The sequence below is a fragment of the Pelodiscus sinensis genome, chromosome 2 (assembly GCF_052426305.1).
Source record: "Pelodiscus sinensis isolate ZL-2025 chromosome 2, ASM5242630v1, whole genome shotgun sequence".
In the NCBI taxonomy this organism is placed as follows: domain Eukaryota; kingdom Metazoa; phylum Chordata; order Testudines; family Trionychidae; genus Pelodiscus; species Pelodiscus sinensis.
In genome coordinates, this window is record NC_143053.1 from 170,425,636 (window position 1) to 170,437,815 (window position 12,180).

The 12,180-nt window shown below is 42.3% G+C and overlaps 1 protein-coding gene across 3 annotated transcripts in view; it reads left to right on the plus strand.

The window, feature by feature from the left end:
- AMPH (amphiphysin) overlaps positions 1-9,755 on the plus strand; it is a 181,794-nt gene extending 172,039 nt beyond the window's left edge. For all 3 annotated transcript variants that reach the window (XM_089776541.1, XM_006124072.5, XM_006124073.5), the window contains 3 exons: positions 1,233-1,496; positions 3,510-3,611; positions 8,683-9,755. In XM_089776541.1, the coding sequence (XP_089632667.1) occupies positions 1,233-1,496; positions 3,510-3,611; positions 8,683-8,790 (474 nt within the window). In that variant the 3' untranslated portion in view covers positions 8,791-9,755. The remainder of the gene's footprint in view (positions 1-1,232; positions 1,497-3,509; positions 3,612-8,682) is intronic.
- The last annotated feature ends 2,425 nt before the right edge of the window (positions 9,756-12,180 follow it).

A 12,180-nucleotide genomic window follows, 5' to 3' on the forward strand; every position in this document is an offset into this window, starting at 1 on the left:
AAACAAATTGCACGGATATTCCAGTGGGTGGTCAGGAAGGCGTCCGTCGTTCCAGTGGCTGGAGACCAAAGAAATAACCTTATGTGGTACCCTGTCAGTTGAGAGTTGGAGGACTTCCATGTCATGATTACCTTAGGTTCTGCACATCAGTTTGTTCTGGTCGCCCTCCTCTTGTCTTGCTCTTCAGGTTGTGGATTGCTTTTTCTTATATGCTTATCCAATGCCTCACACAAGGAAACTGGGGTCTCTAGGTGCTACCTCAGTACAAGTAATTAATAATAATACAATAATCAGAACAGCCCCTGACCCAGCAATAAAAGTTCTCTCTCTATGCAGGGCTTGGGGTGTTTTTTAACCCAGACTAGATAAAATAAGGAATTGATAGGCTGGTCATCCTTCCCTTCTACCTGCTTCCTCACAGGGAGTGGAAGAAGAGGGACAGATTTAGGAAACAGGGATTCATTTATATAACTTCTCCCACACCACACATTAATGAACAGTGCTGCAGCAGTGAGGGAGAAGTATTTCCCTTGAGAACCAGGATGAATTGGTTATGTTGGCCAGCTGGCCAATGGACCCTTAGAGGGTTTCATGCTCTAAATAGCTGCATAAAATCCTGTCTGCACACGGCCCTTATATTAACATGATAGTAATGGGCTTCACATGGTTCCCTCCCTCATTTATGTTGGTGTCAATCAGGAGAAACTTCTCTTAACTCAATGGGTTTTAAATGGTGTTTAAGCTATTGCAAGTGAATATAGAGGGGCTGATTTTGCTCTCTCACAGGGTTTGCATTCGTGTCAGAGATACTGTCAGTGGAGATACTTCTGATTTACAGCCATGGTATGGCCAGATCCAAAGCATTTTGAAGTTAATGTCCATGGATGTTGGATAGGGGCCTTGGTGAAAACTGAATAAGGTGCAGAGCATTTTATCGTCTGCTATGATGAGAGTCGTAATCCACTGGTAGTTATATAGAGAACTGACATGGGGAGAAAAGGAGACTCGCAGTCTCAAACTGGGAGGATATTATGCCGTAGGTGCACTAGCAAAGTTCTTGTCAGTGAGAAGATCAACTGTGCATAAAAGGAAAATAGATCCATATTTTCTCTCAAATAGTGTAGGGAATAGTGTAGTGTAGTTTACCCCTAAATATAGAAAAGCAAATAAGCTTTGTTCCATGCTGTTTAGAAGCAATCTTTCAGAACATTTCTTTCTTTTTTTTTCCCCAGGAGAAAATCAGCAGCATCCCTTCACTAGTAATAGAGCCAGCCTCAAACAACGAAGATGAGGGAGAGGAACATGAAGTAAGAGGGAACAAATCCGAAGATGTTGTGGAAGACATTGGCATTCAGGGCATTGCAAGTGATGCCAGTGAAACGTCACAGGTTGTAAGTGAGCAGAAAGCCCCTGAGGAAATCCAGACAACATCCTCTGAAGAACAGCCTGTGTCAGCAGATGCAGCCCATGGAATGCCACCTGGCTTTCTCTTTAAGGTCTACATGAGTATTAATCATTCTTATTTTACACATTCCTTTAAACCTAACATCAAGTGTAAATAAGCATATCCAGGAACACAGTTTATTTAGGCTGTTGGCTGTGTGGTTAAGTAGCAAAAATGTGAAGCAGTTTTTTGCTCCATAAAGGGGGAAATAACACTTGTACTGTTGAAAAGTCTCAGCGTGGTAGCCATGTTCATCTGCAGGACTTGACAAACCACGGCAAAAACCACTTGCCAGCCCTGCACTACGCATGCATGAACCGCCAGTGAAAGGGGCGACCGGCTGAAATCTACTCGCCACGGGCGAGTAGACAAGCGGATTTGTCGAGCCCTGTTCATCTGTATCTGCAAAATTAACAAAGAGGTCTCTGGCACCTTAGGCAATGTCTACACTACAGATAAGATTGAAGCAGCTGAAGTCAATCATCCGGGGTTCAAATTAGCAGGTCTAGCGAAGACACGCTAAGTTGAACTGAGAGGGCACTCCCATCAATGCCGGTAGCTGTGCTTCCACAAGGAGTAAGGGAAATGATGGGAGAGCATACTCCCTTTGACTTTCTGTGGATGGTGCCAAAATTAGAGTTAAGATACTTTGACTTCAGCTACGCAATTAACGTAGCTGAAGTTGCATACCCTAACTCGAACTCATCCCCTAGTGTAGACCAGGTCTTAGAGACTAAGAGATTTATCAAGGCATAAGCTTTTGTGAGTAAAACCCACTTCATCAGATGAATTGGAGTGGCAGTTTACAGAAGCAGGCCAAAGTTGCTTGTGTGACTGAAGCTAATTAAGTCAGGGTGGAAGTGAGTCATTCACAGCATTTGGTCTGGAGATGTGAAAATTCAGAGAGGGGAAATTGCCTTTGTGATGCATTAACCAGTTGAGATCCTTATTCAGTCCCAAGGTGATAGTGCTGAATTGGCAAGTGAATTCCAGCTCATCTGTCTCCCTCCATAATCAGGTTTTAAAAAACTATTTTGTAGAAGGATGGCTGCTTTCAAATCCATTACTGAATGGCCAGGGAGGTTAAAGTGTTCCCCTACAGGTGTATGTGTGTTATCATTCCTGATATCTGATTTGTGTCCACCTTGTGTGGGGGGGAAAGGAGGAGGATTGTGGGAATGTCACCCTCACTTCTGTGTTACCTTCAGAGCTGTATTGTCCCTCTCCTGCACAACCGGACATAGAAGCCCCCTTTGTTGGGGCACTCCCAGGAGCAAGGGGGCATCATATTTCATGGTGAAGGGCTTTATTCATGGTCCATGACGAGTGTTCCATGGCCATGAAAGTGGTGAGGCTCTAATCATAGATGTAATTACCAACACATAGGGATGTAAGAGAGAGTTTAACCAGTTAACTATTAACAGGACCCAATAAGCATCAGCTTAACAGTTAAGCTGCCTTGGGGCTGGGAGACTATGGGGCCAGTACCGTCAGGAGCCCAAGGGGCAGGCAGCCCATGGAGCCTGTTTAATTGTGTAACCTATGGAATTGGTTACAGTGTTAGTTAATCCTTTTTACATCCCTACCAGCATGCAACAGCGCTTACCAGTCCACACAGTAGAATTCCCATTGCCCACACCTTTAACTGCCCACTGGAATTATACCATATTCCTCATACAGTTGTTTCAGAAAATCCTGTTACTGTATGAATAAGGACAGCAGGATTTATCCAAGGAGCAGAACTCATGGGCTGTTACAGCATCACTGTTCCTCCAGACCCTGTGACTTGGAGTTGTGGTTATCCCCCTGTCATTGAAGCAATGAATGAATGGTCAACTTGGTATGTGTATTTCTTCATAGAGGACAATAAAAAACATGTAACTAAGAGAGTCGGCCATTTTCTATATTTGCACTGATATCAGCTTAAATAGAGGAAATGCCATGGCAGCATGAAAGCACAGTACAGGTACACATGGTTTAACCTCAGTTCCAAGAGACAATTTTTCTACTTGACTGTTCTTAGTACTTTCTCTAGATGAGATCCTCATGTTTTGTTTTATTTCAGGTTGAAGCTCTACATGATTTTGAGGCAGCTAATACTGATGAGCTTAACTTAAAAAGAGGAGATATAGTACTAGTAATCCCTTCTGAGGCCACTGCTGACCAGGTAAACAACCAAGGAATGGTTTCTTTTGCTATTTTTCTTTTTCTGGAGAGGCTTCCAAAGTTAAGAAATGCACTCATTTAAAAATCAATCACTGTTAGGTGAAAATAAAATATGAAGTCAGAACACATTGAGACTAAAACTAAGAGTAAAAGGCAATACTGAAAATGAAGTACATGTATTGATGGTATGATTTAACCTTCACTGTGGATCAAGATTCTTCTAAATTTCATTTGGCTGCTTTAAATCATGGTGCACGCAGCACGCGCGCGCACGTCCCCCCTCCCTCTGCGCACACACACCTTCCATACATATAAATACAGGAGGCACCGACTTGCGACGTGATTCATTCTGGACGAAGTGTCGAAAGTGGGGGTGTCGTAACTCGAACCCACATTTACAGTAGATGCTGTGCGCCGTCATAAATGCAGGCTGAGAATGTAAGTTGGGGGTTTCCGGCCCCTTCTGCACTTACAAAAATGGTAAGTGCAGGGAGTTGGAACTCGGGTGGTCACATATCGGGAGCCTCTGTAGTTCATTAGATCACTGAAATATCATGTTCTAACATTTCAGCAAAATTGATTATATGGTAATCTAGTGTTTTGAGCTTGTTATACATATAAATTTGAACAGATCAAATCCATACAAATTAGGTCATAGAGCAAATGCTCACAAATTGTCTAACCCTACAAGCAAGTTATATGTAGTAAGTCTGGAGCTTTAAACACTGCTCACTGGAAGTCTAAATCTCTTAGGGTATGTCTACACTACCCTCCTAGTTCAAACTAGCGGGGTAATGTAGGCATACCGCACTTGCAAATGAAGCCCGGGATTTGAATTTCCCAGGCTTCATTTGCATAAGCGGGGAGCCGCCATTTTTAAAACCCCGCTGGTTGGAACCCCGTGCAGTGCGGCTACACGGGGCTCGAACTAGGTAGTTCGGACTAGGATTCCTATGCCGAACTACCTAGTTCGAGCCCCGTGTAGCCGCGCTGCACGGAGTCCGAACTAGCGGACATTTAAAAATGGCGGCTCCCCGCTTATGCAAATGAAGCCCAGGAAATTCAAATCCCGGGCTTCATTTGCAAGTGCGGTATGCCTACATTACCCTCCTAGTTCGAACTATGAGGGTAGTGTAGACATACCCTTACAGTACACTACCCCTGCAATTCCCTACCCAGACAAAACACCTAGAACCTTCAGCCAAATCTCTAGTGGTATAGGCTGTTCTGGACCAGGTCTTCTTCCCTCCCCCCTTCCTGCCCCAAAAAAGGGTTCATATTGTTGATTAAAGATTGACCACAGAGCTATAATTTTATTAGAACGTGCAAAGATGTTTTAGTTTCATTTAAATGTGAAACTTTGCAATAGTAAAATAAATGGTGTTTAGGTAGACAATTTTATACTCTAATTTTTGGCTTCATCTAATGCCCATTAAAGTCAGTGGAAAGACTTGTAGTTGCAGATCACAATTGAATTTGAACAAAAAATATTCTTCAGCTTTGCTAGAAACATGAATTCACTGCTTCTCATATAGCAATGGTAACGTTAATCTACCCATTCAAAGGGTTCAAGGAAGGTACTGCAGTTATTTTACTGGGCTTCTTTTTATTGTTTAGTTCCTCATTGGTAGGGGAAAATTTGAAGACCATGCTTCTATTGCTGTCATTTTGAGACCTCATACTGGGAATATTCCTAACCACTCTGAATAAACTGATGGTCTTCCATGGGACTGTTCAGAATGCAAACCACTATTCCTGGCATCATATGTTTGCAATATTGGGCCCTCATAATATTGCTTTTAAGAAGTGCTAATGTTATCAACTGATCTCTTGCTGTATATGAGCAGGATAACTTATCTGTTTTATGATTCTAGTGTATTGTACCGGATACTTCTTCAGCATGAATCTACATTCTTCTTATAAAGCTAGATTCTGCTATCTTGGTTCACGTTGAATAGTACCTTATTCCATTTGTAGTCACGTTTATTTCAATGGCATTATTCTCAGAGTAAAGTACTAAATATGAGGATGACAAAAATCAGACCTTAGCTTCCACTGAAGTCAATGGAAGTTAGGCTGTTGAATATTTCTGAGGGTTTGGGCCATAGTCCTTAGTTCTTGGAGTATTAAATATTAGCTTGGATTTTTTGGGGTTAATCTATAAAAATATATTACTCTGTTATGTTAATCTCATTAGCATTAATTGGAGTAAATTGTGTGCATTGACAAAGGAAATAGACCTTCATATATGCATGGTTCTGAATTCAGAAAGTTCCTATTATTATTCAGTGCACATTTTCCCTTCATGTTTAACATCCTCATTAAACTTAATCTTTTTGTATTGCACTAGAGTACTTTGTGGTATTATACTGATTTGTTTCTTTTTCTTTTCTTTTTTTTTTTTAAATCTCATCTGCTCATTTTCTCTCCTTCAAAACTGGCCTGTCTAAAGCCATATTATCTGGTAGTATCAATTCATAGTTTCAGATCCTATCAAACAAGAATGCTTTGAGCTTCTTTGCTCCTTGTGATTCCGCTTTTTCCAATATACTTGATTTTAACTGATTTAAGATTAGATCTAGTTAGCACGTGCTCCTAGCAGGAGCTGCTTCTTCCTATGATCAGGAAGCAGTCATTTACTGCTGCCCTTTCTGTCTCAATCATGCCACATGCTTGAAAAATATTCTCCTGGTTAAAATTACTCTGGTTTATTGCACTGCCACTTTAAGGGCTGTGATTCTTATCTACTACAGTAGTACTCAGTCCTGACTCATTAGCAAGCTATTTCATCACTAACTGAAAGCTACTGAATAAATGACCATGCCATGTTGGGAATTTCCCCCATGTCCCATTATTTTGTGGCCATCTGGATCATATTCCTAAAAACAGCCTCTAATTTGGGACCTACATTATTATGGATTCAGTTAGGTGTGCCCACCGTTTTGGAGCTGCAGTCACTAGGGGCAAAAAAAGGATTAAATTTAAATGGCCAGGATACAGGCACTGGCATAGGCAGCTAAGGAACCTCAAGCCCTTTGTGGATCTAGCCCTACATCTTAAGTTCCATATGTTAAAACTCTAAGAACTCCATTTAGCTGCTACCTAACTTTGAAGGTACTTACATGTCTGCCAAATGAAGTCCCCGAGGTGTCTACACTTCTGGTTGGGTACACAACTGCCTGATAATCCTGCATCCCCTCAGTCACAATCCCGCCTGAAGGGCCTTATTTGGTAAACATGGTCAGAGATCACCTGAGTGTGTGTTTAGTGGTCTGAGCCTCATACAAAACACAGAAGGAGGATATTGTCCTCTTATAGCCCTCTGGTTAGAGTAGTCCCACACAATATGGAAGTCATGTTCAGTTCTCACCTGCCCCCATCTAAGGTGAAATAGGGACATGAAATCACATCTCCCACCTGAAGCCAGTGACCCAATGAATATTTATTGGGACAAAGTGGAACAGCATCAACAGGAGAGATAAAAAACCCCACCCCAAAATTGCATATAGCCCAGTGGCGAAGGCACTTCCTGGCAAGGTGGGAGGCCTAGGTTCAAGTTCCTACTCCAAATCAAGCAGAGTAAAGATTTGAGCACACGTCTCACGTTCTGGGTGTGGTCTCTCACCACTCAGCTATGGCTATAAAGAGACCACCCCTTCTCTCTTAGTCGAAGTGTGCACAATTTTAAATCCTGAGCAGGGGAACCTAAGAACGGTCTTACTGGGTCAGACCAAAAGTCCATCTTGCCTAGTGTCCTGTCTTCTGACAGTGGTCAATGCCAGAAGCCACAGAGCAAATGAACAGAACAAGGAATCCTCAAGTGTTCCATTCCCAGCTTCTGACACATAGGACCCTACCTTCCTTCCACACAGAGCTAGATAAGGGCTTATACACATTAGTACTTCCTTGGGTATCATTTGTCACTCAGGGAAAAACCACCTCTGTGAGTGATGTAAGCTACAGCGACCTAAGCACTGATACAACAGTGTTATGTTGGCAGAAGTCAACCTTCTGCCACATGGGAAGGTGGAGTTGTTATACCAATGGTAGAGCTGTCTCTCATCGGCATAGCACACCTCCACTCAGTGCTGCAGGGCCATCAGTATAGCTGCCCCACTGTAGCAATCCTAGCCATTTGTCCCGGTTTTCCCCCTTCCTTGGCATTTCCTGCTGACTGGCTTAGGCAAGTCATCAGCAGGCTGGTGTTTGTGAATCTCATTTGTTGTACAGGAAGCCTGAGTGCCTGTGGATTCCACTAGGCAGAAGGATGTCTACAGTTAGGCACTGCAATTCTATGTTCTTTGTGTGTTTCTAGCCACTCAACTCTAACATATGAAAGAGCAGCAATAATGTAGTTGCAAAATTATAAGTTAGGGGGTCATTGTTTCAGTGTCCTCAATTATCTCCTCCTCTCCCCCATCTATTTTTGTCTCTTTCATGAGTGCAAGGACAGATCTTAACTTTTCCCATCTATTTGATCAACAATTCCTGTTACACTTCCATAAATTAGGCCAGTTGCAGCACAGAGCTAGCCAAAAAGATTTGGAACTGAAAGCAGAGGATATATTTTGAAAGACATCAAATTATTTTTTTAAGCAGAGGTAGTTAATGCCAGTTCAAGTTAAGTTTCCCCTGTTTGGGGAAACACTTCCCCTGTTTAACATCCAAGCTATATTAATTTGGTGTGGTGTTTTCAATGCCACATGTCCATCTCCAGCTGGATTTTTGGAAAAAAGTTTCACATAAAGTTGTCGTTGGGTATGTGGATTTGGGATTTCTTGACTGTGGAAGAGACAGGAATTGTTGCCACCACTGACTGCCATTATAGAAACCCAGAGAAAATTCTGCATAAAAAGGGGACACTTTAGGGATAATTGGAAAATAAAAACGTATTTTTTTCTCTAGCTTCATGTTGGAAGATTGTGTCTCTGCCCTCCACCTACCGATATAGAAACTATGACTCTTAATATTGATTTAAATACTATTAATTTTAAAGGGACCTCAACACATGCTCCGATTTTGCACCAATGAAAAAGTCTGTTTACCTATAAACTCTCCCTTTTACCTTGCAGGAGGCTGGCTGGATGACAGGTATTAAAGAATCTGATTGGCTGCAATACAGAGATGCTGTAGCTTATAGGGGACTTTTCCCAGAGAACTTCACAAAGCCCGCGGAGTAGCTCAGGCATAACAGTGTTGTAAGAAGCGGTCAGTAGGTTTTTAAATCTCTTTGAAACACAGGAATCCACTTTTGTAGTTAAACTGCTAATGGTTTACAGACTGGTGCCAGACAAAGCTTGGTGAAACATATCAAGTGAGCATGAAAGTTAAGCTAGCATCGTCTGAAATATTAAGAGATATGTCCTTATTTGTTCACACGTACGTGGCAACGGGTTTGTTTGTGCTTTGTCGGAGCTATGGTGATCCTGTATTTGATCCTTTCCCATGAAATCTAAAATTAGCCTCCTCACTACCAGAACCTTAACTTCTCTGCACTAAGTGTATTGTATTGAGTTGCTGCACTACCGAAAATTTTACTAGTAACCCTTTAGTAATGAGGTCAAACTATTAAGTTTCATGTGTTTAAAAAAAATGAACTGCTGCAAAGTTTTTCAATGTTCTTTTTGAACATATATACACATATATGCTTGTGTGTATATAAGTGCATACAGATACATATGCATTAACATGTTACTCTCCATTGTAGTACTTTGCCTCTGTAATATCACTGATAAATGCATTGCTCGTACATGGTCTGGCATTACAGTAAATAGTTTTGTTCCAAAACAAAGCTAGCTGCTCCATTGCCAAAACATTATACAATATCTGTGTTCTGTAATGTGGAAGTTTTACTCTGAGATGAACAATTATAACAATCACGTTTGAGCTGCTAAAACATTGGAAGGCATGGCTCAGTCTCCTCTATTTCTAGCTGCAATAGTGTGAGATTGTGTGGATGGAATGGCTGTAATGCTAATCTATAATTGGCTGAATTTTGAAAACAACAAATACCTAAGGTCAACAAATAAACAATATATTTTCACTCTATATATTTATGCAGCACACCTTCACAGATCCTTTTCAAATAAGGTATATAATGTATCCTGTATCAAGAAGTCATCTGTATACTCTTATGTTTTTCAGTGTTGTGTCATTCAAAATAAACCTTTGATCCAAAAGAAGCTGTTTTAAGAGTGTTTTTGAAATTATTATTATATTAATTCCAATTTAATCACGAAAAGTTCCTCTTCTTTCCCTTCTATCCCCCCAAAATCCATATGCATGAGTTCTAGCATAAACCATCTCATACATTCCTTCTTTATGAAGAGCATCTTATAGCTCTAACCCCCAATTAGTTTCTGCCCACAATGAATAAAAGAGCTTACCTGGAATTCAGTTAATGCACAAATACAGCTGACAATTTTTTTACTCTTCATCCTTTGTCCATTTACTATACTTTGAATCTGAATCTTTAAAAGAAAAAGCTTCCTACATAGTTTGTGGAGTCTGTATAAATTGTAGAACATCCTACATTTTCTTGGAGCCTTGTTTTCTTTTCTTGATACCTGGTGCCACATTCCTTAATTGCTTTGTTAGGATTCTTGCTCTTGTAACTCCCACAGACCTAAAAGTCCGTGTCTCTGATCTGGAGTCAAAAATCTCCTTTATGAACTGTTCATCAGTTGTTGTCTGGTGCAGCAGGCTCCAAGTTATACTTCCAAAAGTTTGAGGTGGTCAGTGAGACCTAGTGTTGCTGGTGTATGTCTCAGATTTAATGTCCACATGTCCCACATTGCTTTAAATGATGTTTGATGTCTGTGCTTCATTAGTTTTCTGTAAAACAGTAAAAAAAAACTGCATTAAAGGGAGCATCCTCACCTCTTTCCAGAAACCAGTGTTGTCATCCTCTCTTGACAGCAAGTGACCAAGGACTCCAGGCCCTGTTGCTTCAGAACACTAGAGGAAATATTTGACGAAAATGGGCAGGAAGACATAATGATTGTTTGAATGTCTTAATTTAGCCAATACTAGCTGTACTTTGTAAACTTGATGCCTTGGGATTAGGGCTGGATTAAGGGGGGGGGGCTAGCCGGGCAGCTGCCCAGGGTGCCAGCCTATGGGGGGGGCGCCTGATTGAAGTGGTAAGGGGCACCGCACGCCCGGGGGTGGGGCCGCGCATATGCCGCGTGCCCGGGCGCCCCTTACCACTTCATTCAGGCACCCCCCACAGGTTGGCGCCCGGGGGCGCAGCCGCACATGTGCCGCTCACCCGGGGGCGCAGCATCCCTTACCATATCAATCAGGCGCCATGCGCCTGCTGCCCGGGGTGCAAGTTTGGCTTGGTCCGGCACTGCTTGGGATGCTGGGTCTCATGTCCTAGGGACCAATGCTATTGGTGTTGGTCTCACTGCCGTGCACAACAATTTACACAAAGCATATATTAAATGGGAAAGGTCTGATCTGAGCAACCATTACAGCACTTTTGGACATGCGCTACATAAATGCTATGTGACTATTTTCTTCGCCTTGCAATTTTGTCTCCTTTTTACAAGAAAAGTGGCAGTTCACAAGTCAGCAGGATACCAGAAATAAGAAGAGACTCACTAATAATGGCCCAGCAGCCAGACATACACGTGTCTAGATATGGGTTGTGAGTGGCAGCTTAATGCCAAGGGTGCGTGGGACCCCTCCAGAGCTTTTTCCAGTCTAAGTTTCTGCAGTACATGGCCTGCAGGCAGCCAGAGGAACAGATGCAGAGGAAGGTTTCATGTGCCAGACTCTGGCAAGTCTAATTTTAGAGTAGCCCTGCTAGAGGCAGATGAAAAGGCTGGGCACCATTGCTACTTGCAGTCAAGAAGGGAGCCCTTGGAAGGTCTGGAGTAGAAGCAGTCCAACAGCAAGAGTTCATCACCACTTCCTGTACCTACCAGGCAAAAAGATAGGGAGAGGGAGACAAGGAAGGTGGTCACAAGGGAGTTCCAATATTTAAAGGTCCTCTAGATTCAGACAGTGGCTGTAGTAGAGGGAAGGGAACAATTAGAACAAGGAGATTTTTGTTATTGTTGGGGCAATTGCATTAGCCAGCTTTGAGGGTGTAAAGAAAAAACATTCCTTGCCTTCCCTTATAGAATCTTGAGTTCTTGTTTTGTCCCTATGGGTGCTCTGCTGTAAGATGGTATGTGCCCATGAGGTCTCAAGTACGGAGTGGAAAGCAATTTCCGTGAGCTGGTGTCTGCACAGAGCCAGCACTTCGTGCCTCCCGATAAGAACAGATAAGGTAGGTATAGACCTCCTACCTACCCACCCACCCACTCTCATCTCCACTGCAAAACAGACTTTCTGCAGCTGAGAGGAAGGAGAGCAGGAGAAGGATCACACATTGCAATGAAACATCTTGATTAACTCAAATAAGCAAATAACTTCTCTTCCTTTGAGTATACACCCTTACTGGCGCTATGCTTTAGGACACACTCAAACAGTAACTCAAAGGAGGAGCAGGAGGGTACTGAGCAGACTAGTCCAACACTGGAAGACTGCTGCACCAAAAAGCAGTGTCATCCCTGGAAACA